The following is an 18,303-nucleotide window of genomic DNA, read 5'->3' as shown; positions in this document are numbered from 1 at the left end:
GATTTCGTTCAATATAATATGAAAAACACACTGGTGTACACATCATTGTGATGCACATGTCACATTGCAAAAATAACATTGTATGTAACCATACTGCACTAACTAAGGACTATGTACATAGTAGGTGTATTGTGTATGCATAACAAAAAGATCATGTACATAAAATATTAATTTTGTACACATTATTTATGCACATACACATAAAAACTTTTAATTATAAGAAGGATAATAGAACCTGTGGATGAATGACATACCGGTGCCACATGCATTTGTCCAGACAGCAGAGAAGAGAAAGGTGTGCGACCCATATTCATCTGTTTCCTAAGTGAATGGTATTTGGACAAATGTATTTATCATAACAAAGAATGAATATATGTATGTAGTACTATGACCATATATGTATTTGCTTACATGAAAAAAATGTATTTATGACATTCAGACGTGTCTCAACACCACTGGCTGTTTGCTCAGTGTCAGCTGGTAAATGGACGGGATGCTCCTCCTCCAAACCCTGACGTATGTCTGATTGCACATTATTTCTGAGTGCCACATTGTGCAAAATGCAACATGCAATGATAATATCAGACACTTTATCAGGCTTATATTGAAGTGCCCCACCAGTTCTATCAAGACACCTAAATCTTGTCTTGAAAAGCCCAAATGTCCTCTCTATAACGGATCGCGTAGATATATGGGCAACATTGTACCTCTCCTCTGCTTCACTTTGAGGGTTTGCCACCGGGGTCAACAGCCACGGCCTAATTCCGTATCCTGAGTCACCTATACTCCATGGTGCACACATATGAAACAATTAGTGATAACATTATAACATACAGCAATTCCTAGAAAACCAAGAGTTTTGTGTTACCACATCATAATGTGTACTCACCCACCAGCCAACCAGGTCCAAAATAGCCTTCTTCGAAAGCATGGAAGACTGATGAGTTTCTCAGGATAGAGGAATCGTGACTGGAACCAGGGAATTTGGCTACCACATGCATAATCTTCATCATGGCATCGCATACCACCTGTACATTCAGGGAATGGTAGTGCTTACGGTTGCGGTAAGCATGCTCACTCTGACTAGGCGGGATCAAAGCAACATGGGTGCAATCGATTGCACCCAGCACACATGGTATCCCGGCTATGGTATAAGAGCCATTCCTGACTTCCAGCCACTCTGTGTGCTCTGTAGGAAAATGAATATAATTCCTAGCGCGTCTATTGAGTGCACATAGAAACTGGGTAAAGGCATGCGAGAATGTAGATTGCGAGACCCCGCCCACTATGCCCACTGTTGTCTGGAATGACGCGGAAGCAAGATAATGTAATGAGCACAGCATTTTAACAAGCCCAGGGACTGCACGACCTCTGGCTGTCACAAAATCTAAATCTCCTCGTATCTCTTCATAAAGAGCTAAGATTGCTGCTGAACTCAAACGATAGCGACTTACAATCTCCTCACTCATCCCATCTAACAGGGTTCTCTCCCTGTACAAACGAGGACGAGGCACAACTTCTCTCCACTCTCTTCTCCTCTCATCTCCTTGCCCTCTCCCTCTCCTGTCCGCGTGCCTGTCCCTGCCACTGTCCCTGGCTCTGTCCCTGTCACTTCGTTGGCCTATAACATCCTCTCCCTCAGCAAGCCTCTCGTGCAATAGAATGTTCCTCCGTCTCCTAAACATTCGCATCATTTTGAGGTCTGTAGCTGTGAATGAGCAGGTAATTGGCGTCCTTTAAATACCTATGTGATGATGTCAGGTGACTTGCTAAAGTGAAAGGTGTTACAATAACATATCCCAGTAGTTGACTCCCAACCTGTATCCATTTGATATAACAAGTATTATTTATGTGTATTCAGCAGCCAATCATGATATTTCACAATCATGTAATGTTAAGCTTTGTACAAGCATTTATTGGAAAGTATTTGTGGAATGTGTAATGCATGTTCCACTTCTGAACGCAACATTCATCTAATTAGGATACAACCATGACATTGACGTTGAAAAAGTTCGCAGCAACATGTCTAATTTGCCATGTTATTGTCACATGTTCACATCAATTAATTATACTGTGCATATGCATACATTTATGGCATCAGGATAGTTGCTCTTGATTCAGTTTCAAACGTGTAACAATGAGTAACTATTCTAGATGTGTGTATAAGTTAGCATGAAGTGATTGTAATGCATCGTGTACAATGTAAACATGCAATGTGATTGAGTGTCCAATTGCGGACGTCATCAAAAAAGGGAGGACAAAAGTACATGTAAACATGAAAACAAAGATCTACATTTACGTTTGATCATGCGTTACACATTCAAAGCATTGTGTAATGTATAGCAACATTACTATACGCTGGATGTGTTAGATGTGTGAAATGTGTAACATCATATAATAAATTGAAGCACACTTCAGTAACTTGTTGGATATGATGTGAGCTGCTCCTTTAAGAGTTGAGTATAGGATTTTCCCTTGACACATCATAACATGATGAGTAATGTGACACGCAAATCATGATAACATATAAAAGTACAATGTTATGCAAATAATAAACGTAAGGGGTGACACGATAAAGTGAATGACCTCCACACTGTAATGCTAAGCACATTTGTATTCTGAGCAATAAAATGTAAACACTACTATAATGTTATACGTCCCCGCTCCATTGACTCCATTGATGTACAGATGAGGTTTTTTTTCTAAGTGCCATTCCGGCAACCTTACCGATCGTTCTCCCCTCCAACTTGCCAACTTTAGTTGGCGGGACCAATTGCCGATGAAATCTCCATTTCTGAGTACCGATCAGCACCGATAAACTGATCTGGGCTACTTGAATACAGCCGATTTTAAAAAGTGCCGATAAATGCCGAAAAGGGGCTTATCGCCAGGCGCATGCCGAAAAACTTTTATTGGGAAGAAAAAATGCCGATTTTGAGCACTTATCGGCGCTTACTGAATCTCAAATCCAATTTTGGCGGAAAAATGCCGAAAAAAGCATTATCGACGCTTACTGCATGAGGCCCTATGTGTGATTATGTTTAACAAATAGTTTTGTCTATTTATTTTAGATGTAACCTTCCACCTATCTGGGGTAACGTTAGTGTGGATGTTGGAAACAAGACAGATCTTGTGACGGTTAATCCAAGCATTATAGCGCTTAAGTAAGTACCACTGAAATACTATACGTTTCATTCTTTTATAGCCCAGAGTCACAACCTTGCACTTATAGTTCCAATAAGCAACAAACAATTATCTTAAAGGTGTAATTCCATGTCGCCAGCCAAAATAACCCCACCTTTTTTACATAATTTTATAATCTAGTTAGCTTCCTTAAACAAATATAACCACACTAAAAGCAAAGGCACAGCTGTCTTTTTTTTCTTTGGAAATGTATCACAAATTGCATTTGTAAGGCCTCTGAATGATGGAGTGTTTGTCGGCCAGGTGTTTTCTTTATACTTATTCCATTTTGCCCTTCTCAGATGGCCCATTTAGATAAGAGGGCTTGCCTGTGCAAACTCTTGTTGAACACACAGTGACATCACATAAAAGGAAAAAGCCAAGAGAAATCAATCCCCTCCCAAGTCTTAACTCACCATGTTTGCAAACTACTTGTATTGACTCTGAATATATTTGTATATAATTATCATATCCCCTCTTAGTCGCCTCTTTTCTAATTTAAATAAATCTAATTTAGCTAGTCTCCTCAAAAATCAGATTTTACATCCTTTATTAATTTGGTGTCTCAGCTCAGCACTTTTTCTAGTTCCATAATGTATTTTTTATGGAGTGATGCCCCAAACTGTACTCCATATTCAATGTGTGGTCTTACTAATGCTTTATACAGTGTCATAATTATGTTTATTTCCCTTCCATCCATGCCCCGTTTAATGTAAGATAAGATCTAACATCGTAGATATCGTCAAAAACCTATTGGGCAGGGAATAATTATCACTGCGATCTAGACGTCAAACTAAATCTACAGGTTGTTGTTGTACAATGTTTGTTATTGTGGTTACCAATTTTATTTTTTATTTTCATTTTAAATATTTAATTTCTCTGAAATGGTTGAAGAAAATTGCCTGAAAATATAGTACAAGTTGCAAAATAATACTTTTAATGTTTTGTATCAAGAATCCAGTCGATGAACAGGAGGCAGCAGAGGCTGCAAAGTGGATCCACTGGACTGAACGGTAGATCACAAGGGAAGGAAGGGACCAGTATGGTGGTTTCAGTCCCCAAATCTGTACCCTCCTCCCCCCATTCCTCCAAACAACTGGTTGTAGGGGGAGGTTTTAGGTTGAGGGAGAAGAGCTATGCTATGTGCTGAAAGAGGGGGTTCTCCATCATTATTCTGTGTGTTGTTCTTCCACTTCAATTTGGGGTTGTGACACTTACTTTTTATTTTGTAAGCACTGTGACAAACGGCTTCCTTACATTGCTCTGCCATCTGTTCAGGTTCTTTATGATAGTCTTTTAGGGTAAACAAATAGATAACACGTAACACAAAATTGTATTATTCAGGCTTCTGACTGCTTTATTCTGTCCCAGCACGGAACTGCAATACTTTAACTGAACTACATTTGAGGTACTCAGGCTTCTGCCGGTTTTATTCCGTCCCAGCAGGGGACTGCAATACATCAAAAAGAAACTATGCTCAATCGGAGCACTTACTAGACAGAGATTTCTCTTTCTAGGGTTGGGCAGCTTATCGGCTTTCCAACTATACAAAATACAGAACATTTATAATCGGTTTCAGAATTCATAAGAAGAAGGCTTTTGCTAACTTGTAGGGGGGGTCCTCCCCTGTCTGGCTGCTGACAGCAGCCTCCAGGCTCTAGGAGAGAGGCATTGGCAGAAAACCAAACTGCCTTAAGTACCTGTTCCTCAATTAGGAGGACAGGCGAGGGATATTAAAACAACTGTGAACTCTGGTCTGGATTTCCCATCCACCAGCTTCAGCAATTGTGATGCTGTGGGATGAATCACATTTACACTGTGGCTGCACGTTCTGATCTAAATAGGACAGAAAGCTGCCTAATATCGTCGGACTGCAGTATGTTACAACACAAATTTATATTGGTGTTGTAGGGGTTGACAGTGACAAGAACTCAAGAAACAGTTGTACACCGACAAATAAATGGGTACCATTAATTGATAGAGGGCAAAGTCATTGTCAATCACGGGTACTTCCATATTTGTTTGAGTAAAAATGTTCCTGAGAGGTCTTAACATTCCCTTGGCCACTCCAAGGTAAACTGCCTTGGCAGTGAAATGGTTAAAATAATTGCTGAGTCTGAGACCCCAAGGACTTGCTCTTAATAGTATAACTATGTTTCTGTAGATAAGTAAGTTAGGTATGATTTTAATAAATATGCAAAATACAGTATTATTTATTAGATACTGTACAGAAATGGTCTATCTCAAAGAGACTCTCTCCTATCTCATTAACATTACTTGCGTGATTAATACCTCTTAAATGGAGCTATTTAGAAGGCAAATCTCATTTGGGATTCTTCACTGAACGTCTTTAATGATTTTTAGCTTCTTTAACTTCCCATATTTCATACACTGATGTTGATAATTACAGCTGACATCGACTTAGTAAGATACAGACAGCGATGCTAGCAGAAAAAGAATAAAGTAGTGCTAAAACTAAGAAACAATAGCAATTAATAAAAAACTCAATTAGTGTAAACGAAATCCCTTAATACTCACATATGCTGCGAAATAAAACACTGACCACCTGGTCAGAGAAAAACGATATGGAGTAAAGATACATTTGGTGCCTATAATACACTTAACATAACATGGACAATATTGTCAATACCAATTACTCTAACAAGTAAAATAAACATACAACTATTAGTTGGTGTGTGACACAAATATCCGTGTAGAGTCCAGCGATGATGGGAGTACTGAATTACCAAGTGCATGAAATAGAAGGAAAAACACACATAGTGTAATACTGTGGGTGGCAGTCAAACTTAAAAAAGTAACACTTGTGTCTGTGTTGCCTGTTACAAAGCATTGTTACGCTGTCTACAGAGATTCCCTTCTTTGTCTTGAAGCTTTAGTACTTTGGAGACATTTTCTCGTATTTGGTTGTTGTTTTGGGAAAGTTAAAACAATTAGTGCTGTTTTCTCTCAAGGGCAGTAATTGTTTTGCTGTTTTGGTTAAATGTGATCTCAGTCTGTTCTGATATTTTTAATAATTTAAAAAAAAAATGCCCTATTCCATCTGCACCGGGGAGAAAGATGGCTGCTGTGGCCCACCACGGATGGCAGCAGGTGAGACAGTGGCGTAACTACATTTTTTGGGTGACTCTGCCAAACATTTTTTAAGCCCCTGCTCCACCAAATACAAAGTAAATCTATTTTCCACTGGGGCAGCCTTGTTAGCCCCCTCTTTTTTGCACTCCTCCCCCTCTCACACACCTCCTCGCTTTCTCACCTCCCTCTATTTCTCTCCCCCTACTCACACTCCCCCATCCTCCCTCTCTCACTCCCTATCTCTAACACCCCCTCCTCTCTCACTCAATCCTCCCCTCTCACTCCCGTCCTCCCTCACACTCTTCCTCTTCCCTCCCTCTTCCACTCAACCTCCTCACACTCAATTCCCCTCCTCACACATTCAATTACCTCTCATACATACAGTTACCTCCTCCTCACACACTTAATCTCCCCCAAACACTCAATTCCCTCCCGCCGCTCAATTCCCCTAGACACATCCCCCCCCCCCCCCCATATAATTAATTTTGCCTGGGAAGTAGGCCTTCTCTGGTCCTGGCTTCATCGGTGTGGGAGGCAGGAGGGGAGATGGCTGCAGAGAGTATTGCTCAGCGATGGCTGGCCTGACTGACTTCTGGCGGGGAACCAGCAAGAGGGAGGATGAATTGGCCGCGGAGGAGTGAGGGCCCCACCCCCGCAGCAAGTCAAGGTCCCAGCACCAGCAGTACGGTGGTTACGCCACTGGGGTGAAGGTTGTAGGTGAAGCCCCAGCTGGCCGCTTCATGCATTTACCATCGCATGAAATAGAAACGTTCTGCGCACTGCAGTAAATAAACAGGTTTGTTATTTAACATATCAAATCACATAGAGGTGTTATCCTTTCATATTATTATAAAACCAGCAATATAATAAAAAAATATATAGATATCATTTTTTTGCTTTAATCCTGCAGTTGATTTATTCACAAGGCTGCTCCTCTGAAGTTTCTTATATACAAACAATTTCTAAATAACAATTTGAACAATAGTTTCATTTCATATTGTTGATCCAGTTCTATATGTTTTGTAATATTATTGTGTCCTTTTAGCACACATTTCTGTACATTGTTAATATTCAGGTACAATTATAATATACTCCCGAATCGGTCGAAGATTTTAGGTCAATGATTAGTAAGTCATTATTGAATGACCTGTAAGGTTTCCTCCAGCATCAAAAGGGATCGACTACTTAGTAAATATTGGCCCTAATGTATGTTAAAGACATATTCCCAATATATTGTAATACTTATGTAACACCTCTACCCCCGGCCAATAGAAGAGGAGCCACACCAAACTGTCCCAATGTGTGCAGGTGATGCTCAGTGGTTACCTTGTATCTCAGGGTGCTGGAACTTGGTGCAAGGCTGGGGTGTTGAGCAATAAATAAAAAGGGTGCCAGAAAACTTTCTTTAACTTTATTAACAGTCCAAATTTCCGGCAGCATCAGAACAGGTTTTCTTAGGTTACAAAAGATCGCTTCTTGCTACATGCAGACACACACCCCCACGTTTCCTCAACCATGAGGCTTGTATTGTATGTCTTTATTTATATAGCGCCAAAAGTGTACTTAGTGCTCCACAAAGAATACAGTACAGGGAATTATAATAATACAATAAACACAGCAAAATCAGAAAATAGGAAAGGAAATCCCTGCCCCGAAGAGCTTACAATCTAAGTGGTATGATGGGAGACTTACAGAGACAGCAGGTAAGGGAATAAGTGCTGTAGATGGCAAGGCTTTGCCACTTTGGGTGGCAGGAGTGACTGTGGGTCTGGGACAATAGCCATGAAGGCAAGATATTGGGATGCTTGATATGTTTGGCGAATTTTAAGGTTAGTCAGTATTAAATCAGAAGGTTAACACCATTTACAGGGGAAGAGATAGCAGGGAGGTGTGGGTGAGAGCAGGTGGGTATGGTGTAGCTTGTAGGGAAAGTAGCTATTTTTCAAGCCTTTCCCCTGTTGCCAAAAAAAGAGCTGGAACCTTTCTCAACAATTCCTCCGCAACTGTTCCAGGTCTGCTCAATGAGCCCCTGTCTCAATAACCCACTTCCTACTATGACAGGCTACTAGTTCAGGGTAATGTCTATAGGGCCCCAACACTGGGAGACCTGCCCTTACTGGAAAACAAGAACACTATTGCTTACCCTTAGTACAGGGAGCCCTAAAGATCCGCTCAACGTGGGTCCACTTATGATCTGAGGAAAGATATCTAGATCCCAAATATTTATAACCTTTTCCGCACCCTTTTTGCTGGGCAGGACAAGGGAAGTACTTACTACTAAGTGATCCCCTAAAGGGCTGACCTTTTCCAGTACCTTCTGGAAACAAATACATTAGCCAATTAGTGACATGCAACATAAAATAAGTTACTTCACATTAGTTACATGGAATTGGTTACAAACTAGGGCCTGTAAGAGGAATTAACCCCTTAACTCCCTGTAGGCACCAGGATTTACTAAGAAAATTCTAGCATATCCCAAGGGAGCTACACATAATAATATAAAAAGATCATAATGTTATAGCAGCAACAATGAGCAAATGTTTGTGCATAGTTTATTTGCAGACATGGTTACATCATGCTCCAAATTATTTATAGTCCAATTTTTGTTACCCAAGACAGCAGACGAAAGGTATCTGCCCAAAACCCATGGAACTGATACCAGAAATCCTATCTTTAAAATGAGTGCTATTTTCTATTTTGCTGCCGATCTGCTTATAACCTTACATATAATAATAGTATGTATTTGTTTTTGTTTCGCTGCAGATATGGAAAACTTAAGGAGAAGAAAACAGCTTTTCTAAAGAACCTAACAAGCTACGGATATTCATTTATTTTGTTACCAGCCTTTTCCTACAGCAGTAACAGTGCCATTTCTTTTGAAGTACATCGCATACTGAAGAAATACCAAGCAAAGCAGAAAGCTATATTTTTTCACCCTAATTATCTTAAAAGCCTTGCACAGTTTTGGAAAGGGAGGGGTGTGAGAGCATATCGCCTGTCCACTGGCTTCATGATAACCAGCGCTGCGATAGAATTGTGCGAAGATGTGAGACTATACGGATTCTGGCCTTTCTCCAAAAACTTGGAAGGGAAACCAATTAGCCACCACTACTATGACAACCAGCTGCCGAAGCCAGGCTTTCATGCCATGCCCAAAGAATTTTATCAGGTCCTTCAACTCCATAACAAAGGGGTACTCAAACTTCAAGTTAGTGAGTGTGAAAAGAGATGAAAAAGGCAATTCATCACTGCTTGTTAAGTGAGACTGGACACTTGGCAACCTCAACTCCAAGAATTTGAAAGGCCTTTTTAGTAGAGCGGTTCATCTTGGTAAATCAGAAAAGCAAAGAATGCATTAACCTTTAATTAATATTTCCATTTCCCCCCACTTTTTTTTAATGTAATTCATAATTCTCACGTATTTGAAAAGGGACATTATTAAACCGTATTTAGTTCTGCTGCAACCTCAATTTTAGGAAAGACGTTATGGAATGAACCAAGATTTCCAGTTGACATTAAAGAACAGAGAAAATGCAGTAGACTACATTCTATTGACCAAAAGGAAGAAGGAAGGTCGTAACTTCTATAACTGCTCAGAGTTTTATTAGTTGTGGTTACATAATACAGTAATTGCAAGTGGATATATTATGCTGTAAAATATATAGGCACTGGACAAAATGAACAGCAATAATCACCAATTTATTGTTATTTTTGAGACTTCATAATGTGATTTTCTCTAAAGTGTGGCACACAAGTTGTTTTGATTTTTGACCACAATTTGCATAGCTTATTTGTAAATGGTTTTGTTTATGGAGTTTCTTTTAACATATTTAAATAAGAACAGATATGTTTATTTATGAAAATGTAAAACAATCTCAGGAAGTTGGGTGTTGATTTTTCACTGATAAAATTGTTTACTTTTTTTATGCTTATAAAGAAACGGGGTAGTCTGTTTGTTAGTGCTAACAAATATACATTAAAAATGGTGAAGGAAAATATAAATTGATAACAGAAAATGTCAAGGATGACAACAAAATCTTTATTAAATACACGGTAAAAGAGTTGGATACTCTTGTTGTAGATTGGTGAAAAATCCCAGTGTCACAACTTGCAACACTAATTTATTTATTTAAAGTTGGAGATTACCAAAGAAGATAGCGGGACAGTTAATCTCCGATTTCACAGCTGATTTGGTGCCTAGATAGTTAAAAAGTATAAAGTTCAGCATATTCAATAATCTACCACAGAATTCTGAAAGGGTAAATTACCTAACAATGCCAAATACAATTTATTTCTAGATATCCCCACAACACGGAGCTTTGCCCGAGTACGGAAAACTGTGGTACATCTCTATGGGCCAGGCGCACTAAGCTTCATTAACCTATTTAACCCTATGTTAGGTTAAATAGAACACCTATAAATGAAAGCAAATAACATTAACCCAGTGCTACTCCTTAAATAATGTATAGTTATTTTGTATCCGAACGTTAGAGCTAATGGTATGCAGAAGACATCGCTTATGCACTGATGGCTGTTCAGGTTACCACAGGGATTCAACCTGACGTTATTTAGGTCACACTCAAAGGTGGCGTTAGCTCTGTCCAGACACTGAAATATGGGTTTGCTGAAGGAGAGAGAAACTTTAGAGCTCTACTGCTCACGCTTGGTAGTGGTCTGCTTTTAAATGAAGCCAGGAGTATCCATAAATATGATTAGCTACAGGTGTGAGCAGTAGAGCTCTAAAGTATGGTGTGACAGTGAAGCTATCCAGCATTTGAGATAATAGTTCAATCCCATAGCTACTGCACTGAATAGGAGAGGATATGGGTTCTGATCTTATTGGACCTGACACTAATATACCCTCCATGCCCTAGGCTTATCAGTATAGTTTTTATGAAAATCTGTTAGGAGGTGTGGGGTTTGAGTCATCCTTTCCCATATTAACTTAGCGGATACCCGTCAAACTCATTGAAAATAATGTCCGTTACCTATTTCGGTGACATTTATTTGCCCTGATTTAATGGAGCTTCATGCATCTGGGCCTATGAGACATGACAAAGGTAGAGCCTTGAAACAGAGAAGGAAAACGTTTATTTTAAGGGTCAGTATTTTGGATGGAGGGTGGTTGGTGCTGCTTTCTGCTTTTTAATTGATATTAATAATTTTGAATTAAGAAGGTAGATGTTTATGATAGTTTAAGAAAATATCACAGCCTGTGCCAAATAATAGGGACCAGATTTAATGTAGGTCAGTCTTGGGTAGAGCATGTGTATGGACCAACATATCAAACCATAACTGTGAAGAATGTGACACATTATTACTGTATACAATGGAGTTGCTGGACTCAGAGTCAATAATAACTCTTAAAAATAATTGATAAGTGTTTCATATCAGCCAAAAAATACAACTGAAACAATAGGCAGTATTTAAGTTTTATAAGAGAATTTTGCAAGTAAGACAGGTATTTTTTTCCCCATTTGTTAATATCAATAAAGACCAGATGATGTCTCTTGAACTAGAATGGAGCAGAAGTGCAGTATATGGACTTCAAGGAAACATTACTTAATGTAGAGTTTTTGTTCTATAGTCTTCCATTGTTAAGAGTTGTAGCAAAGATACAGTAGTAAAGGCAAATAGTGGTTGTACATGTGTAAATAATATAAAAATGACATTAAGTGTATGTAGAAATGTTTACCACCAAACTGGGGAATTCTCATTCTCAGCAACATTTTGTAAGACAAAGTATAACGTGGCTGTGTGTTTAACATGTGTATGCTAAGCTGTAATGCCAGAACCTACAGAGTTGGTATACTGTATGGGAGAGCTACGCAATGATCACTATTACCACTGCTACTGAGTAGGTGTTCAGGCCAGAAAGTATGAGAAGGTCTCAGTCAATAAGAACACTACAGTAGGTGCTTTTATATCAATGCAAACAGTCTTTTATTGAAGATTAGCAGCATACAGCAAGTTTACCTGAATGCCGGTTCCACAGTGCCCACTTCCCAGGACAAACTCTAAGAGGACTGTGTACAAGGGGGTCCAATGAATCTTTTCACCATAAAATTGGCTCTCAGTGGGACATTTTGGATATTTCTATGTTTAACTACAGTTAGGGATTTGAGAGATGAGGTGAATAATTTTGCACGTCTGTTAGTTTGCACTTGTTCCTTATAAGTTCTTCTGCTACATTTCCAGTTTTACAGCATCCCAAATCTCTGCTATTTCTGACTTTACGTAAACGCCTTTCAGTAATAATGTGTTAAATGTAAGAAACCATGGAAGCATGGAACTGTGCCTTTTGATTCACTTTTCAACACCTTTATGCAGTACATAGCCATGAATACTATAGAGGTTGGGTATGTTTCCCGTGCTAGCTACAATCCTATAGTGTTGTAGTGCTGCTTGCATACCCTCTTAACATAGCTCTCTATTGCATCCCGCTATAGGATTGTAGCTAACACAGGAACCAGAACTGACCTCTATGGCTGATCCACACAACTTGGTAGGAGTTCAGCCATTCTTGTCAATATTAACCTGTATTCACTAGGGTTAATCCTGACCCTCCAATCGCACTTACCCCACGAGCTCCAAAATGTATTGGTTGTTCACAATTTTAGTTCCCTTTCACAAATGTTCTGGTACAAAATTCACCCTGAGCTCAGACAAGGAAGCATGGCGAATTAGCTGCTCTTTGAGTTTGCACGATTAGATATCCTTGTGACTCCTGCAGCTAATGTTGTACATATCTTCAACACAGCTAAACTAGCAAGATATAAGAGCTGCAACATACCATTTTAGGTGGCCAATACAATACAATGACTATGTGACAGTTGTTTCTCAGGCAGCAAAGGATTTCAGACCTTCTAGCTAATATTAGCTAATGTGCTACTAAGCGTCCACATGAACACAACTGTAGGCATTCGAATCTATTATCCTGATGTGGTCAGATTAAACAACTGTACCCACTGTATCTGTAACCACTCTTCCCTGTGGGTAACAGTTTGGTTCACTCAGCCAGCAGGCAAACTGTTCAAGTAACCAGGTACTAATGACATTACTTCATTAGGAATTATACTAAACCCTTGTAGCTGTCATCTTAATCATTATTAGAAACCTTATTTTATATTATTGAAATAAAAGTTAAGTTCTAAGTGACTCAGATTACTGATCTGGTACAAAGGAGCTAAATGCCATACACTACAAATGCCATATATAGGATCTCTTTTCTTCCAAGTATTTATGCCCGTTCGTCATATCCATTTTGTGCACTTCCCTCTTAATATTACGTTCTTCTGACCTTAGCTGAGCAAGGGGCCTTCTGTATTTAAATCCTTAATAAAAAAAACTCCCAAAATGCTATAAGTTCCTTCTATATTTTAACTATGTTACATGTAAATACAGTACTATGAACCCCTTGAATGGCACAGAGGACTGCAATGCATTGCATAGCAACCGGGAGTAGGCAATGTTTTAATTTTAATTAGGTTCAAATAATTTTCTCCTTTCTGTAATTATTTGAAGATAAAACAAATATAAAATACCTGTGAGTGCATCCTTCATGTCTTCCACAGGTTGCCCCATTGTCACAGGTTATCACATTGAATCTAACAAATTTCCGTCATGTGGAAGAAGTACTAATAATCTTTAAACAAGAAATCTAGTGCAGAGATTAACAACACTACACTATATATTTTACCATTACACATTCAACTGAAAACAAGTTTGACTAAGAAAGAAAGGGCAAATTGTTCCATTAGTACATGGATCCCTATGTATCAAGACAAAAGCACACTTATGGAGACCGATTTGGGTGAAATTAAAACATAGCTTTATTGAGCCGGTTCCTTTAAACATCGCAGCACAAAACATAAAAGAAAACCTATTCCATTTTGGAGAATAACTAAACAGTATATGCCCTAACTATCTGTGACTGGCTGGATAGGCCAGTTCCCAGCCCAAACACATACAACAATTTATCAGGGAGCAATATATATGAGTCTTATCTGACAGTGTTGGTCCAGGTTTCCGGTTTCTCCAGATGTAGGCGTTGCAGTCCAGCCGCTCCCAGGAATATCAGTCTGATCTTAATGTGTATATAAAGAGAGGTGAATCTCTAAAGTGGTGCTACAAAAATCTAACAAGAACCATGTCCAGGGCAGAAGAGAGACAGCTACGGTGGGAAACACATCAGAGTTATCTTATTTTTGTCTTCGTTTTGGCATGATGCTTCGATAAATTTGGATTTTTAGTATCTAGCCCCAGTTCTCCGGCTTTTATGCTGTACTTCTTTGCTTCATTTTTGCTCACCTCTATGGTCTTAGTGTGTCTTGTTGTCAGCACAGCCTTTGTGCTCAAGACATCATCTTCTCCTCATGTCAGCCCAGTTGTGTTCGAAGGAGTCTCTCTTAGCAGTTTCCCACAGGAGGCTTTTCTAGAGCTCTGATTAGCCATATGGAGCCTGGTCAATTGACTGACTGCAATCAACCAGCTCCCTGCTGGATTCCTCAGATAATTTAGAGTTAGCCTTATTTACACAGGGATAAGTCCCTCTTACAGGGCACAAAAAAGAACCAGATGTATCAAAGAAAAAAATCTCATTGAAATCAACACAATTTTTGTTTCTGATGCAACTGGTGCAACTGTTTGCACCAGAATTGCCTCACCTTTACCTTCATATCGGCATACTTAAAAACGAGAGGTAACTCTCAATGTATTACTTCCTGGAAAAACATTTGATAAATAAATAAAATAAATATATAGGATTCTATAGGGGTTATTCATTAAACTGTGATGGTGCCATATAGGGGGCTATCGCATGCAAACTTCAATTCAAGTCAATGGCACTTTATGTGTGATAGTGCCCCAATCGGCTCTATCACTGTTTAATGAATAACTCCTTGTAACAAAATCTCCTGGTTTCAAAACGGAACAAAACTGGAACCAAAAATCTAACCTTATTCTCGGATAAATCTGGTTCAATTTCTTTGCTTCAGTGTTGCCCCAATTGTTGCAGTCAGGAAACTTCGATACATCCAGTTTACCTCAGCACTCCACAGTGGGTTATTTACTAAAGTCTCCCCACTGCAAATCTGGGACACAAATAGTGCAAAAGTACTGCAGGAGATTCATCAAAGAAACGGGGGAAATGTGGTGATGTTTTTTGCCCGAATTATGTAGCTGGGAGACTTTTACAAATAGATCCCCTACACAACACAATCCTGATTGTAAATGAAGTAACTTGAGAAGATACAGTAGTTCTGCTTTGCAGCCCAAGGATATCATCTATCGAAGTCTCCCAACTGCAAAACGGGGGCAAAGGTACAGCAACAAAGCTATCAAGAGTTGTTTTTCTCTACTTTTGCACCAGTTTACCAGATTTACAGCCAGCAGACTTTGGGGTCCATGTACTAAGCGTCACAAATGGCTTTTTTGGTACAACATTGGGGCACAGAAATCTAATTTTAAATTGTGCTTCTGTGTACCTCTCTCTATTAACCTCTTTCTCCCCCACCTCTTTCTCTCTCTCCACTTCTCTCTCCTCTCTTCACCTACCCCCTCTCTCCACTTCTCTCTCCACCTATCCCCCCTTCTCTCTCTCTCCACTTCTCGCTCCTCTCTCCACCTATCCCTCCGCTCTCTTTCTCCTCATCTCACTCTCACTGCCTCCCACCCAGCCAACAATTCCTTCCTTACTGGCCAAACATATGATACACATAACATGCACACATACTTTTTTACTATGTATGCCTCTAGAGAAAATGTACCCAACTTTGTTTTTATGCCAGGAAAAAGTAGGAAGATGAAATTGTGTAAAATTCTGAGACTCGTACAACAAAATATTTAATGCAAATAATTTACTTGTGTAACACACAAACATGTCACTGTAAGAAAATCTCAGCCAATCTATATTGCAAATTAACCGACCTGACACTTCAGGCGCACATTCCAAAAAATTGGTTTGATACATAGACTAATTTCCAGAAGATAAGGTTTGTGTTAAACCAACACTAAATACTGTATTAGTTGTGTGCCACTTGATACATAGACCTCTATGAGATTGCTGTTGCTTAAAATCAGTAACTCTTACCCCAGATCACTAAGAGATGACATTCCTTATTGTGGTCACTGCATTCAATTACATGCAAAAAATCTGCACTCAAAAATGACAGAAAAACCTTTAGTAAATTGCATGGGGAAAACACCATTAAAACAGCAACAATTTGCTACAGTTTAGGACATTTAGCCTTTTCAGCGTTTGTACTGTTCATGATCACCCCATTGCACCACTTTTTGTCCAAATTTAGCATTTAGTAGATTTTAATACATTAATAACCGCTAAGTTCAATCAAAATTATCTTAATGAATAGTTTACAAAAATAGTTTGTTTACAAATGTATTGATTAGTTATATTTACTTTGTGTGTGTGTATAAATATAGTGTATGCATTTGTGTATATGTATGCTGTCCCACAGAGAGGTTTGCTGGGAACCAGGGCTCCAGCCATGATCTGAGATATTGCTTGTGGCCCAAATGGTTGAGAGAAGGGTGGTCCAGGCCAGGTAGAGGGTCCTACACGGGGCCTGTTGTCCACACCTGTCGGAAACCTGTATATGTAATGTAAACAGTACTCACAAGCCAGCACGCTGATCCTACATGTTGGGGACAACACACACCACCTCCAGACTCCTTGCGATCACCGTGATGGTCTTTCACACTCGGTTTCTTTGTTTTGTTCTTTTGTTATGTATATATGCAAATGTGTGTGTGTGTGTGTGTGTGTGTGTGTGTGTGTGTGTGTGTGTGTGTGTGTGTGTGTGTGTGTGTGTGTGTGTGTGTGTGTGTGTGTGTGTATACATACATACTTATGCAGCAAGAGTAAAAGATACATAAAACATTCTTGTGTAATAAATATACTGTACAGAGAGACAAATATGACTAAGCCATTGCTCATCATAGCATGCCATGTTGTAGTTCGGTCTTAAGTACAAGTGGGTTATTAATCCTTTTAATCAGTTAAAGACCGGCGTGGTGATCCTCTTTTTGGACCTTTTACACACGTGTGTGTGTGTGTGTGTGTGTGTGTGTGTGTATATATTACATCATCAATTGTCATGCTGATGGCACCGATCTTGTGTATTTTTATGTGGCCTTTATGGTTATACAGTTTCAGGTTATAAAATATTTTTACATTAACAGGTTTCAGCCTCTTTATTAGATTAAATGTTTGTCCATTTTCTATAAGTACACATTGCTGATATTAACAGTCTAAGCCAAGGACAATAAACACAGGACTATTTCAAATGCAAGAAATTATTTTAAAAACCACAGTTCCATTGATAAGTACTATAGGCAGTGGTTGACAAATCACCAAAAAATCTACTCGCCACACAAAAAAATCTACTCGCCACCTAGTACCAAACGTGTGCTGCTTGGGCCAATATTTACTCGCCCGGGGGTTAAATCCACTCGCCCGGGGCGAGCAAATGTATAGGTTTGTCGAACACTGACTATAGGTATGACTCCATTTTTACTTGACTATATAAAGGCTTGTGTGTCATCCTTTGTGAAATCACTCGAGCGTACAGCAAAGAGCATTTCAGTATCTAATAAGGATTTCATATATATGATAAAAACAAGCAGCTGTAATGTACCTTCACATATGTTATTATGCATGTTTTGGTTTTAGGCAACGTGATGACTCAATACAGGAACTTTTTGAGCACTTTTTTCCAGAACAGAATTTGATCATGTGATTTATATGAGAAGAAAAAAAAATGATTTAACAGTTTCGAAACAACTTTTCATGTATGTGTCCAAGATCCTATCTAATTATTAACATTCAGCAAAGTTGGACTGGCTTCTCCTGACTAAAAAAAAAAAATAGAATCCAAAACATTCCAAAATTCGTCAAAAAGCATCAAAGCAGCCATTAAAATTCTATACAACCCTATTAGGATATATATTCCCTTTCTAAACAATCATTAGTATATATATATTCCCTTTCTCAACAATCATTAGTATATA

General features: G+C 39.0%; 1 protein-coding gene across 2 annotated transcripts in view; it reads left to right on the top strand.

The window, feature by feature from the left end:
* The window catches only part of ST8SIA6 (ST8 alpha-N-acetyl-neuraminide alpha-2,8-sialyltransferase 6), a 121,454-nt gene extending 104,105 nt beyond the window's left edge, over positions 1-17,349 (top strand). For both annotated transcript variants that reach the window (XM_075587502.1, XM_075587501.1), the window contains 2 exons: positions 3,072-3,164; positions 9,040-17,349. In XM_075587502.1, the coding sequence (XP_075443617.1) occupies positions 3,072-3,164; positions 9,040-9,508 (562 nt within the window). In that variant the 3' untranslated portion in view covers positions 9,509-17,349. The remainder of the gene's footprint in view (positions 1-3,071; positions 3,165-9,039) is intronic.
* The last annotated feature ends 954 nt before the right edge of the window (positions 17,350-18,303 follow it).

Source organism: Ascaphus truei, chromosome 2 (assembly GCF_040206685.1).
Source record: "Ascaphus truei isolate aAscTru1 chromosome 2, aAscTru1.hap1, whole genome shotgun sequence".
Lineage (NCBI taxonomy): Eukaryota > Metazoa > Chordata > Amphibia > Anura > Ascaphidae > Ascaphus > Ascaphus truei.
This window is presented reverse-complemented; position numbering and strand designations above follow the sequence as displayed.